Source organism: Mustelus asterias, chromosome 1, assembly GCF_964213995.1.
Source record: "Mustelus asterias chromosome 1, sMusAst1.hap1.1, whole genome shotgun sequence".
NCBI classification, from domain to species: Eukaryota; Metazoa; Chordata; class Chondrichthyes; order Carcharhiniformes; family Triakidae; genus Mustelus; species Mustelus asterias.
In genome coordinates this window covers 166,988,665-167,003,344 of record NC_135801.1, presented here as the reverse complement: position 1 = coordinate 167,003,344, position 14,680 = coordinate 166,988,665, and the positions used below count along the sequence as shown (strand labels likewise).

Here is a 14,680-nt window from a genome sequence, read left to right as displayed (position 1 = left end):
CTGTCCCTCTCCAGTGTGAATACCGACGAAAAATATTCAATAAAAATTCCACGCTTGAAACCCTCCAATCAGATTTCTGCCCCGTCCACACTACCAAACCAGCTCTTATCGAAGTCACAAATGTGACTGTAAAAAAACTAAACTATCCTTCCTCGTCCTTCTCGACTTTGGTATTTGATCAACCGTCAGGATCAAACCAAACTACTGAGAGAATGGGTTTTCCCTTTCCTACCAATTATCCATATGTATTTTTGGGTTCCTGAGCAGGCACATGTCTCTTGAGTGCTGCCTACTCTGTCTGCTGTATAGAGTCACTAGTGCATGACTGTTGATGTCAATATTACATCATGGCCACACATTCCCATAACTATTCTATTAACTCATTACACTATACCTCCCCCAGGTATACTGGAATTTGAGGATATTGAATGATTTGTGATCAGTCTCAACGTGGAAAGGTAAGCCCATCAGATAGTCAGAAAATCTTCTTACTGTGATTACCCCAGTCCAACGCCGGCATCTCCACATCACAATTATCCGTATCCCAATGCATGTTTAGGGTAACTAATCATTCTTATGTGTCACAGCATTGAAGTTAAAGGCTGTTGGAGTGTTTTTTGAAGCTGTCTTTAATGTTGCCATTATATAGCCAGTCCTGTGTGTGGAAACATACAGCATGTTACACAACCATGAGATTCAGTACAGAGTGTTAAATATGTTCCATTAAGTTTTCTTCTTCTACGAAAAATGGGATCATAGAATCAATTGGAACCCAAACTTCAGACCAGGGTTTGACTACCAAGGACACATTAATCACTCACCAGCCAGGAAAAGTAGATTCCAAGAAAAAGATGGCCATTTACAAGAAACAAGCCTTCAATTGTCAACAATCTTTTGGGAGTTGAAGGAAAAGGAACATCGACACTGGACCACATAAAGTCCAGTGGCATCAAATCAAACATGGGCAAGGAAACCACCTGCTGATTACCAACTACAAGCATCCCTCAATCAGTACTCTTCCACATTCAACATCACTTGAGGGTGGCAGGGGCACGGTACGTAACCTGAGTAGGAAAACTTCATTGCCTAGCACCAAGAGTGATTCAATAGCAGTACTGCTAACCAAGTGCTGACGAATATATCTGCCAGACTGGGCCTACTGCAGGTGGTGAGGGAATCACCAAGAGGAAAAATCCTACTGGACCTCCCCATCTCCAATCTACCTGTCACAGATGCATCTGACCCTAACTGAATTCGCAGAAGTCACCACACTACAGTTCGTGTGGAGATTAAATCTTATCTTCACACTGAGGATATTGCCCACCATGTTGTAGGGTGGACAGCATTACTGTGCTAAATGGATTCCGAACAGATTTAACAGCTTAAACCTGGACACCCAAGGGACCCTGCAGGCCATCAGCAGCAGCAGAATTGTATTCGACTATGATCTGTAAGCTTAAGGCCCAGCATCAAAGTTAGGTGAGAGTGACTGCCCTTGACATCAAAACAGCATTTCACAGAATGTGGCATCAAGGAGCCCTTGCAAAATTAGGGGAAAATTCTCCACTTGAAGTTATACCTGGCACAAAGGAAAATAGTTGTGGTTGTTGAAGGTCAATCATCTCAGCTTCCAGGATATCACTACAGAGTTCCGACCATTTTCAGCTGTTTCATTGATGATCTTTCCTCCATCATAATGTCAGAGGTGAGGAGCTTCACTGATAATTACACAATATCCAGCATTATTCATGATTCCTCAGATACTGAAGCAATCTGTGTCCAAATGCAGCAAGGCCTGGACAATATCCAGGCTTGGGCTCATGTGTGGTGTGAATGTTCTTTGCCACCTAAGGTTAAATTCTCTCTTGTTGGAAATGACAAGAGAGAATTTAACCTTCTCCGCTTGACAATACCATCACTAAAGCTCTCACTACCAACATCCTGGGGGTTGCCATTGACCAGAAACTGAATTGGACTAGCCATGTAAATACTGTGATGACCAGAGCAGGTCAGAGACTGGGAATTCTGTGGCGAGCAACCCCCCTCCTAACTCCCCAAAGACTGTCCACAAGGCACAAGTTAGGAGTGTGATGGAAAATTTTCACTTGGCTGGATGAATGCAGCTCCAACAACACTCAGAAACTTGATGCTATCTGCAAAGCAGCCCGCTTGATTGGCACCCTATCCACCACCTTCACACAGTGGCAGCAGTGTGTACCATCTATCAGGGCACTGCAACAACTCACCATAGCTCCTTTGACAGCACCTTTCAAACCCACAACCACTACCACCAGGAGAACAAGGGCACTTACAAGTTCCCCTCCAAGCCAGACGCCATCCTGACTTAGAACTATATCACCATCCCTTCACTGTCGCTGTTCAAAATCCTGGAACTGCCTTCCTAACAGCACTGTGGGTGTACCTACACCGCATGGACTGCAGCAGTTCAGGAAGGTGGCTCACCACCGCCTTCTCGAAGGCAACTAGGGATGAACAACAAACCCTTGCCTTGCCAGCGGCACTCACATCCCATGAGGGTATAAAACAGGAGCACATGAAGTGTTTCTTATGTGCTCTATTATTTTTCAGTCAGCAGATTTAAGAGTCTCACACAATAGATAAACACAATGAAGCTTTGGTATTTAAATGTCAAGACTGAACCCTACACTGAATATAGAAGTGAATCGTTCTTTTTGAACCAAAGCTCTTTTCTTCTATTTTCATCACTTCTTACTCTGAAATGCTGACTCATGTTGCACACAAACTGGTTGTAATTCGGCATGTAATGAGTCCAAAAGCTGTATCTCAACTGGCGGTTCTACTTTTGGAGCCTCCCGAACAGTTGATCCTGGTCATGCCTGATACGCACACAGAACAGCATCATAGCTCATTTTAATTTGCCTTTACATTAAAGGTTACAGAAGCACAGTTTTGAGAGCTGTGGCTGATGAATTACATTAATATTAACAAACCTACATTTGATTTGATTTGATTTATTATTGTCACATGTATTAGCAAACAGTGAAAAGTATTGTTTCTTGCGCGCTGTACAGACAAAGCATACTGTTCATAGAGAAGGAAACAAGAGAGTGCAGAATGTAGTGTTATAGTCATAGCTAGGGTGTAGAGAAAGATCGACTTAATGCAAGGTAGGTCCATTCAAGATCCTCATATCCTTATGAGGATAGGCTAAGGGAGCTCGGTCTTTTCTCCTTGGAGAGACGAAGGATGAGAGGAGACCTAATAGAGGTATATAAGATGTTGAGAGGCATAGATCGGGTGGACTCTCAGAGGCTTTTTCCCAGGGTGGAAATGGCTGCTATGAGAGGACACAGGTTTAAGGTGCTGGGGGGTAGGTACAGGGGAGATGTTAGGGGTAAGTTTTTCACACAGAGGGTGGTGGGCGAGTAGAATCGGCTGCCGTCAGTGGTGGCGGAGGCGAACTCAGTAGGGTCTTTTAAGAGACTCCTGGATGAGTACATGGAGCTTAATAGGATGGAGGGTTATAGGTAGGTCTAGAAGGTAGGGATGTGTTCGGCACAACTTGTGGGCCGAAGGGCCTGTTTGTGCTGTAGTTTTTCTATGTTCCATGTTCTAAAAGTCTGACAGCAGCAGGGAAGAACAAAGAACAATACAGCACAGGAACAGGCCCTTCGGCCCTCCAAGCCCGCGTCGCTCCCTGGTCCAAACTAGACCATTCTTTTGTATCCCTCCATTCCCACTCCGTTCATGTGGCTATCTAGATAAGTCTTAAACGTTCCCAGTGTGTCCGCCTCCACCACCTTGGCCCGGCAGCGCATTCCAGACCCCACCACCCTCTGTGTAAAATACGTCCTTCTGATATCCGTATTAAACCTCTTCTCTCCCCCCCCCCCCCCCCCCACCTTGAACCTATGACCCCTCGTGAACGTCACCACCGACCTGGGAAAAAGCTTCCCACCGTTCACCCTATCTATGCTTTCCATAATTTTATACACCTCTATTAGGTCACCCCTCATCCTCCGTCTTTCCAGTGAGAACAACCCCAGTTTACCCAATCTCTCCTCATAACTAAGCCCTTCCATACCAGGCAACACCCTGGTAAATCTCCTCTGCACTCTCTCTAAAGCCTCCACGTCCTTCTGGTAGTGTGGCGACCAGAACTGGGCGCAGTATTCCAAATGCGATCGAACCAACGTTCTATACAACTGCAACATCAGACCCCAACTTTTATACTCTATGCCCCGTCCTATAAAGGCAAGCATGCCATATGCCTTATTCACTACCTTCTCCACCTGTGACGTCACCTTCAAGAAGCTGTTCTTGAGTCGGTTGGTACGTGACCTCAGACTTTTGTGTCTTTTTCCCAACAGAAGAAGGTGGAAGAGAGAATGTCCGGGGTGTGTGGAGTCCTTAATTATGCTGGCTGCTTTTCCGAGGCAGCGAGAAGTGTAGACAGAGTCAGTGGGTGGGAGGCTGGTTTGTGTGATGGATTGGGCTACATTCACGACCTTTTGTAGTTTCTTACGATCTTGGGCAGAGCAGGAGCCATACCAAGCTGTGATACAACCAGAAAGAATGCTTTCTATGGTGCATCTGTAAGAGTTGGTGAGAGTTGTAGCTGACATGCCAAATTTCTTTAGTCTTCTGAGAAAGTAGAGGCGTTGGTGGACTTTCTTAACTAAAGTGTTGGCATGGGGGGACCAGTACAGGTTGTTGGTGATCTGGACACCGGAAAACTTGAAGCTCTTGACCCATTCTACTTCGTCCCCATTGATGTAGACAGGGGCATTTGTCCTCTACGCTTCCTGAAGTCAATGACAATCTCCTTCGTTTTGTTGACATTGGGGGAGAGATTATCGTCGCCGCACCAGTTCACCAGATTCTCTATCTCATTCCTGTACTCTGTCTTGTCATTGTTTGAGATCTGACCTACTACAGTGGTGTCATCAACAAACTTGAAAATTGAGTTGGAGGGGAATTTGGCCACACAGTCATATGTGTATAAGGAGTATGTAAGGGGCTGAGAACACAGTCTTATGGGGCACCGGTGTTGAGGATGATCATGGAGGAGGTGTTGCCTATCCTTACTGATTGTATCTGTGAGTCAGGAAGTTCAGGATCCAGTCGTAGAGGGAGTTACCGAGGCCTAGGCCACGGAGTTTGGAGATGAGTTTCGTGGGAATAATGGTTTTGAAGGCTAAGATGTAGCCAATAAATAAATAGTCTGACATAGGTTAGCTAGGTTTTCCAGGGTTGAGTGCAGGGCCAGGGAGATGGCGTCTGCTGTGGACCTGTTGCTACATCTCAGTGGTTGTTAAAAGAATGAGCACGTTGGCCAAAATACATCCCAAAATATTTTGCTCTTTGTCAGTAAACCAGGAGATTCCACAAATATCCCCATCCTCAACTATAGAGGAACCCATTACATCAGTGCAAACGCTTTGTCAGAGAGAGATCGTGTCTAACAAATTTGATTGAAATTTTCAAGGAGATGACTAGATGCACAGATGAGGGCCATGGACTTCAGTAAGATTTTTGACAAAGTCCCGCATGCGAGACATGGTCAAGAAAGTTAGATCCCATAGACCCCAGGGCAATTTGACAAATTGGATCCAAAATTGGCTTAGTGGCAGGATGCAGAGGGTGATAGTCAAAGGTTGTTTTTGTGACTGGAAGCCTGTGTTCAGTGGTGTATTGCAGGGATCGATGCTGGGTCCCTTGTTGTTTGTAATATACATTAATCATCTAGACATGGAAGTAGGAGGTATGATCAGTAAGTTCGCTGATGGCAAAAAAATCGGTGGTGTGGTAAATAATGAGAAGGAAAGCCTTAGATTACAGGATGATATAGACGGGCTGGTCAGATGGGCAGAACAGTGGCAAATGGAATTCAACCCTGAAAAGTGTGAGGTGATGCATTTTGGGAGGACCAACAGGCAAGGGAATACACAATAAATGGTAGGGGCCTAGGAAGTACAGAGGACTTGAGGGATCCTGAAGGCAGCAGGACAGGTAGATAAGGCGGTTAAGAAGGCAAATGGGATATTTGCCTTTATTAGCCGAGGTATAGAATATAAAAGCATGGAGGTTATGATGGAGCTGTACAAAATACTCGTTAGGCCACAGCTGGCGTACTGTGTGGAGTTCTAGTCACCACACTATAGGAAGGATGTGATTGCACTAAAAAGGGTACAGAGGAGATTCACTAAGATGTTGTCTGGGCTGGAGCATTTCAGCTATGAAGAGAGACTGGATAGGCTGGGGTTGTTTTCCTTAAGGCAGAGAAGGCTGGGGCGGGGATGGGAGGGGACATGATCAAGATAGGAATGAACTTTTCTCCTTTGTATAGGGGTCAATAACAAGGGGGCATAGATTTAAGGTAGGGGGCAGGAGATTTAGAGGGGATTTGAGGGAAATCATTTTAACCCAGGTAGAGGCGGGAACCCTCACAACATTTAAGAAGCATTTAGATGAGCACTTGAAATGTCATAGCATGCAAGGCTATAGACCAAGTGCTGAAAAATGGGATTAGGATAGATAGGTGCTTGATGGCCAGCACAAACAAAATGGGCCAAAGGGATTATTTTTTGTACTGTATGACTCCACAACTCCATGATTATGACAAGGCTGAAATGTTTTGAACCACCTTTAGCCAGAAGTGCCATGTGGATGATCCACGTCTGCCTCATCCTGAAGTCATGATGTGGAGATGCCGGCGTTGGACTGGGGTAAACACAGTAAGAAGTCTCACAACACCAGGTTAAAGTCCAACAGGTTTATTTGGTAGCAAAAGCCAGTTTTCCTTAAAGCAGAGAAGGCTGGGGCGGGGATGGGAGGGGGCGTGATCAAGATAGGAATGAACTTTTCTCCTTTGTATAGCGGTCAATAACAAGGGGGCATAGATTTAAGGTAGGGGGCAGGAGATTTAGAGGGGATTTGAGGGAAATCTTTTTAACCCAGGTAGAGGCAGGAACCCTATCTATCCTATCTATCCTAATCCCATCTATCTATCCTAAGCCTATCTATCCTAATCCCATTTTTCAGCACTTGGTCTATAGCCTTGTATGCTATGGCATTTCATCTAAATGCTTCTTAAGTGGCTTTTGCTACCAAATAAACCTGTTGGACTTTAACCTGGTGTTGTTAGACTTCTTACTATGTTCATCCTGAAGTCCCCAGCATCACAGCCCAGTCTTCAGGGCACTGCTTATTGCAAATTCTTGGCCCTGAAAACATCCCAGCTCTGGTACTGAAGACTGGTGCTCCAAAGCTCGCCTCAACCTTAGCCAAGCAGTTCCAGCACAGCTACGTCAATGGCTTCCACCTGGCAATGTGGAAAACTGCCCAGGTATGGCTTGTCCATAAAAGATTAGACAAGGTTGGGTTGAGTAGTCCTTGACTGACCTAGAATCCTTGGAGCTGAGAGGATCACTGTAAAGATGAGAAAAAATAATCAAGTTCATGTTTTTGGATTTCTATATAATATTTAGAAGAGTTGTTGAGTATAAATGAAAATTCAAGTTGAAGGATAATGTTTTATGTTGTTTCCTTCTTCTATTCTAAATCTTTAGCTCGGGGTTCCCTATTTTTGGGGCTGATATTCTAGCTTTGATTCTTCAATGCTTCAGGAGAAGGAGAGAGAGGGGCCCTGGCTCCGGTTCTAGATAGGTTGAGTAAGTTGCATCTGTGGGAATTGAAGATTCTTTAATACCATAAGTTGATACAGCCAATGGATGCTGAAATATTTTATATTTCAAATATTCTGTTGTGTGCCCTAAGCTTAGTTCCACTTCATTATCTGAAACCAGTCTTCTGTCTCTTTGGGAGCCTTAGTAGACATACAATGTGGTCATCTAGCAACAATTGCATTATGAGTCTTGGGAAATTGTGTCTCCAACAGCAGTTTGAATAACTTAAGGGATGCTGATTTCCAGACCCAGTATGATATCAACAATTATTTTGGGGATCTCGTAAAGCCTATTTTGTGTGATACTGATGTTTTGGTATCGGGGCGGAATTTTCCTGTTCCGCCCGCCATGGGAATTGTAGCAGGCGAGGTGTGGACCATGGAAAGGTCCATTGACCTCGGGTGGAATTTTCTGGTTTTGGGGTGGGCTCGGCCAGAAAATCCCACCCTACAAATCCATCCTAATTCATCTAGTGTGAAAATGTAGTTTCCTATTCTTATTAACATTATCGAAAGGAAGCAATGGGTACATAGGTAGAATTTGGGTTTTAACCTATCTGACATTGCTGGGTTAAAACTCTCCTCTGGTTCCTATATGAAATTAAGTTTCAACTGAATTTCAGCAGTCCATTTCAAGTAGATATGTATCCCAAATGTGTCACTTATTGCCAGGATTACACAGAAGGTTAATGTAAAAAAGTAACTGCTATATTGGGGAATGCTGATGTTCTGATGTTGTGGCAGAGGCTCGTTGTGTGAACATAATAGAGTGTGTTTTACTCTATATCTAACCTGACAATGCTCGAAACTGGGTTCCTAAAATAAGGGTTTCATCAAACAGGTTTGTCACTTGAAGGTGAAGCAAAAACATCGAGGTATTGTCATGACAACAGGAAACTGTGACTGAGTGAGAGCTACCTACAGCTTCAGCAGCTAACCACAGACATATTAAACCATTTTAAAAAGACTGTATTTTTAAAAAATACAAGACAGAACACGGATCAAAAATGGCTGCCACAAGTCTTCTGATGACCATATCTGATGATGCTGTAAAGTTAACCACTTCTCTGGAAAGCCTGTATGGAATGGACTGCAGATCTTTTGCATGGAATTTCACACCTGGTGGTGGGAGAAGGGCAAACAGAGGAGGACATCACGGTCCACTTCAAATAGGAAACAATCTTGAAAGGAAAGCATTAAAGATGTAAAGCGTTGGACTTTGAGTCGAGTCAACCCCACAATTTTACAGGAAATCAGCTAACTTCAAGTGGCTGCGATGTTTAATAATCCGCCTCAAAGATAAGCAATGGACTTAAGCATAAACTTTTAAAAACATTTTATTGGAGTCTTATTTCTGATATCTGTGTGCATGTCTTCATTATTTTTTCTCGGGTTTAGTAACTGATAAACGTTTACCTTGACTTGAGAAAATCTGGATTGATTGGCTCCTTACAAATATATTTGTATTGGAAAAGGCATAGAAAATGGGAACATGAGGCCACTCAGCCCTTTGAGCCTGCTCCGCCATTCATTATGATCATGTCTGATCATCCAACTCAATAGCCTGATCCCACTTTCCCCCCATTTTCGGGGAGAATAAATTTTAAAACCTTTGTCGCGACCGATCGAGGGAGCTGAAGAAAAGGGGAGCCATCTCACTCCTTCTCAGCTAGTTGTAACAGCTTGAAGAGGTCAATAAAGTTACTGAAAACCAACATGATAAGTGCAACTGCACTGAAGTAACGTATTAATGATTAAACGCACAACAATGGAACTGAGGTCCCAATTCAAGGGCAGGGTAGAATTTACATATAACTAGCAATCTTCAGCCCCTCGAACCTCTTTCAGCATTAGATTATGACTAAACTATACTCCATATCTTTTTAATGTCCATACTTAACAAAATCTATGGATTTCAATTTGAAAATTCTGATTGACCCAGTAATCACAGTCAAGCACTCCCTCAATACTACATGGAAGTGTCAGCCTGGATTATTTGTCCAAGTCAGCAGAGTGAGGTTTGAATCCATGACCTTGTAATTCAGGAGGTGAAATTGTTACTACAGCAGGAAGGCTGGGCCATCTAGAAGTTACATTATTTGTTTTCCATAACCATGAAAAATTAGTTGTGTTTATGCTAATGTTGATTCTGTGATGCTTTCCACCCATTTATAGAACTGTAACCAAGAGACATCTTATGATATCCTGGGGACCGATATCTGGGCAGTTAACACCTTTGAGCATGTCAGGTATGTGTTTTTATTTTACATTTTATTTTCAATTCTCTTGCCCCACGCCCTGCTGCTTTCACTTCTTTTGATGTCCCACTATTTATTTCAACCCAATGGAAGATGTGTTTCAAGTTACTTAGGAATGCGTAATGTTTTTAAATTTTCGTTCTCTCCCATTACTTTCACTATTCTGAGCATTATGCAGCTCGGTTACCAGAACAAGCATCAGCATGTGGCCCCTTTTCTAGTGAGGAGATGGTCTCTTGAACTAATTCATATCCGCATCAGAGACCTGGAAGCAGGGGAAAAATATTAATATTTTTAAGGGCGGCATGGTAGCACAGTGGTTAGCACTGCTGCTTCACAGCTCCAGGGTCCCGGGTTCAATTCCCGGCTCGGGTCACTGTCTGTGTGGAGTTTGCACATTCTTCTCGTGTCTGCGTGGGTTTCCTCCGGGTGCTCCAGTTTCCTCCCACAGTCCAAAGATGTGCGGGTTAGGTTGATTGGCCAGGTTAAAAATTGCCCCTTAGAGTCCTGGGATGCGTAGGTTAGAGGGATTAGCGGGTAAATATGTGGGGTGGGATTGTGGTCGGTGCAGACTCGATGGGCCGAATGGCCTCCTTCTGCACTGTAGGGTTTCTATGATTCTATTTCTATGATTCTAGTGCCAGGAGCTGGGGAATCTGATTGTATCTCCATCTCACACAGAGGTGATCTTAATTATAACATGTGGAAGTTGTTGTGACTTCCTAGTATTCTAATTTAAATAAAAGCTTTAACCCTTGCAGTATCAGCATCTCCAGGGAGCTCAGTGCTTTCTAGGTCAATCATTTTTAAAAATAACTTGAGCTCACAGAAATAGAGTCCCCTGCCACTGGAGAAATAATGTGAAATGGGAGCTAATTTGAATAATATGATCCCACACTCTCATAATATCGAGTTTTAATAAACTATATGTGCTGTGAATCCGTGAAACTATTTCATTGGTAAAGGGGAGAGAAAAGACACATGGCCAACAAATGTCCCATTGCACCCAGCGTTTCACAAGTGAGGAAGCACATTGTCGCTCTTGCTTTTTGAACCTCTCCAGATCCATGCTCTTCTTCCCCCTCACTTGCTCTGTCCTCCACTGCCAAAGCATTCTGTCCCATCCTGTTTGTGTGTAACCTTTGGTGTTGGAGCGCAACAGTGTGTGCTATTGTGACCTTCTTCCCTCTTTATACTGAACATCCGCCCGTAAACTGTGGCTTTTATCCATATTTGTTCATATGTCTACTATCTGGTGTTATTTATTATGTGTCAAAAATATCAAGACTGCTGGAAGGCTAAGCCAAATAATAAGAGGAAAAAAGCCAAATGGTAGTTTTAATTTACAAGGCAGGGAGATGTCTGCCGTTCATTTTCTCCTAGTTGTAACTACACATGTCTGAAGAGTTGATGCCCTAAATGCTTTGTGAAATTGATGTGTTGGTGCAAATAGTTTTGAACATTTCAGGAACAATTGTTTTCTTGCGCACAGCAGACTTTTTTCAAAGTAGGACTATTCAAAAGTGGGATTAGGGAGACCCAACTTGGGAGCAAATCATCCACCCTTTCAACCTGGTGTGAAAGATGTGGGTGGAACTGAGTGAAAGAAACAAGAGAAAAATGCCTCAAGAAAGGAGGCGGTTATCAAACAAAAACACAAGTGGGAAGGAGGAAGCCTGTCAGGTTCCTCCTTATCTCTCCAGAAAGCAGTGAATAAGGGAATTTTTTGGGTCTGTTCAACTAAAGACCTTTGTGGGCCTATTCCTCTGGAAACCAGAGATAATTTGAAGACATCCTGATGCAGGCCTATTTCCCTGTGAGTTATAATTTCTGCGGGTTTTTTCTTGCAGTGGAGCAACATGGGATCTACAACCTGAGAAATTAGATTTCACCAACTCGTTTCATCGAAAGCATTTACAAAACGCTTCCAAGTACCTCCCCCACATTGATCAAGAAGGGTAAGTATCATTTCTCCAAATGCAAAAGGGGGATTCTTGACATTTCTTCCAGTTGGAGAATCTTCATCTCCATAACTTTACTCTTAAGGTGCCGTCAAAAGGAACACATTGTTTTCCATGACAGAGAGGAGGGAAAGCAAACTGTGGAGAAGCATTCTCTTTGTTCTTCAGAATTCCCCAGTATAGATAGGAAACTCCACTGCGTGAGAAGTTGCGTCCCATTCTCAAATATTATAAATACTCAGGATGTGGATATTACTGGCAAGGTCGACATTTATTGGCTATCCCTGGTTACCCAGTGAAGATGGTGGTGGAGTTTCTCCTTGAACTTCTGATAATGCTCGATTTGGCTAAATGCCTTGCTGGGCCACTTCAGAGAGCAGTTAAAAGCCAGCCACATCCATTGCCCACAGAAAGTTTTCTTTATTAAGCTGTGTACTTTCATGGAAGGGAGTCGGATTCAAACTTAATGTAGGTGCAGATTTGATTTCCTGCATTCAGCAAGGTGAATGTTTCCTTGCTGGATAACTCAACTTTATTTTTGGCATTGATGCTCAATGCTCCCTCAGATTAGCACAGGCCAAATGTGGAGTTAATCCTCTCTGTGCCCCAATAAGAAGACTCTGCTCACATTTCCCTCAGCATTCATCACTCTGAGTAAGATTAGTTCTCTCTTAACCTTTCTACACCTGATGGTGCATAGATCAGACTTTTGTCTGTTTCTGTAGCTAATATTTCCTGTCACAGGTTGCTAGTCTGTCTCCATGGGTTTATGGACAGCGATTTAATCTGAATGATCAATGATTAATTCTCTGCTCCATCCAGCCTCCTACATTTGAGTATATTGTGCCTCCTTAACCTGAGTGCTTCCAGACCGTAATTCCCCTAACTGTTCCCATGCTCTTCTATCAACTTAACCAGAATACTGACGGTTCTATTCCCCTTAGTTGAAGGGTCAGTCACGAGGGCACATAGGTTCAAGGCGAGGGGCAGGAAGTTTAGGGGGGATGTGAGGAAAAGCTTTTTTCCCCAGAATGTGGTGATGGTCTGGAATGCGCTGCCCGGGAGGGTGGTGGAGGAGTGTTGTCTCATATCCTTTAAAAAGTATCTGGATGAGCACTTGGCACTTCATAACATTCAGGGCTATGGGCCAAGTGCAGGTAGATGGGATTAGGTGGGAGTTCAGGTGTTTCTAATGTGTCGGTGCAGATTTGATGGACTGAAGGGCCTCTTCTGCGCTATTTGATTCTACGGTTCTAGACCACAGGTCCCTTTTGGCTCTTGCCCTTGACCCCTCTCTTCTACAGTTCCGTTCTCCCCCAAATTCTTGTCTCTTGGATGCAGTTCTTCCCTTCATCTCCTCCCTCCTACAATATCAAATTCTGGTCCTCAGCCCCTTCCTCTCATATGACTGCCCAATACATTTTGTTTTCCATCTCCCCACAAAGACAAAAAGAAAAAAGTATTAGATATGGTGCAAGTTATCAAAGGAATGTCACGCAGGAATACAACTGAGAAACTGAGGGGGATTAGCAGGGTAAATATGAGGGGTTATGGGAATAGGGCCTGGATGGGATTGTGGTCAGTGCAGACTCGATGGACCAAATGGCCTCCTTCTGCACTGTAGGGATTCTATGAAACATGAGGCCAACAATCAGTAGAAAAAGTCTAAAATAAAAGCAAAATGTTGCAGTAGAGATCGGGAATGAAAGCAGAACGTGCTGTAAAAGCTCTGGCAGCATCTATGGAGAGAGAAATGAGAATTAACATGAGTCTGATATGGTTCTTCAGAACTGAAGGGAGGCAGGAGTGTGATGGATTTTATGCTGTTGAAAAAAGGGAAAGGGACAGATGGAGCAATAACGGTCAGCAATAAGTTAGTGAATAGCGGAAATTATAAAGATATCATGGAACCAAAGGTAAAGGTTCTGGTAATGATAATGAAACAAAGTTTTATCCTATCCACCTCATAGTTCACAGTGTTTCCAACTTTCATATTATCCACAAATTTTAAATTTGTGCCCTGTGCACTGAGGTCTATTAGCAAAAAGAGCAAGGGTCACAACACCAACCTCTGGGGAACTCCACTCCAAACCTTCCTCTAGTCAGAGAAACAACTACTACTGTTTCCTGTCATTCTTTATCCTTGTATACATCTCATGGTATCTTATCAACCCTAAGTACAGACAACCTATCCAATACCTCCTCCTTATCAATTTGAAACCCTTCTGAATTACCTCCTCTTTCACCATGATCTGTGCAGCATCTTTTTCCTTAGTAAAGACAGATACAAAGTATTTCAAAGTTCAGCCATGCCCTCAGCCTCCATACGTAAATCCCCTTTTTGGTTCCTAATCAACCCCACTCCTGCACTATCCTTTTACTATTATATGCCTATAAAAGACTCGAGTCTCTTCATATTCTCTGGTTGCTTCCTTTACTTAACTTCTTCTCTGAACTTTCTATATTCAGCCCGGATTCTTGCTTGTATCGTTCACCTGACACCTGAAATGAACACACTTGTTCTGCATCTTAACATCTATCCCTTTCATCATCCAGGGAGCTCTGGATCTGTTTGCTCTGCCTTTGCACGTTGCAGAAATATACCTTGTCTGTGTCCAAACTATCTCTTCTCCAAAGGCAACCCATTGTTCAGGTACCATTCTGCCTGCCAATCTTTGATTCCAGTTGACCTAGGCTGGATCCATTCTCATTCCACTGAAGCTGATTTTCCCCCAGTTAATTTTTCTTACTCTAGATTTTTCCTTGTCCTTTTCCATTACCAACCTAAACCT

At 43.4% G+C, this 14,680-nt stretch overlaps 1 protein-coding gene across 16 annotated transcripts in view; it reads left to right on the top strand.

Moving 5' to 3' along the window:
* ctif (CBP80/20-dependent translation initiation factor) overlaps window positions 1–14,680 on the top strand; it is a 268,061-nt gene that overhangs the window by 110,197 nt on the left and 143,184 nt on the right. For 8 of the 16 annotated variants that reach the window (XM_078222468.1, XM_078222477.1, XM_078222486.1 and 5 more), the window contains 2 exons: window positions 9,845–9,918; window positions 11,778–11,885. In XM_078222468.1, coding sequence (XP_078078594.1) covers window positions 9,845–9,918; window positions 11,778–11,885 — 182 coding nt within the window. The remainder of the gene's footprint in view (window positions 1–9,844; window positions 9,919–11,777; window positions 11,886–14,680) is intronic. The other 8 variants (XM_078222542.1, XM_078222532.1, XM_078222564.1 and 5 more) reach the window with 1 other exon arrangement.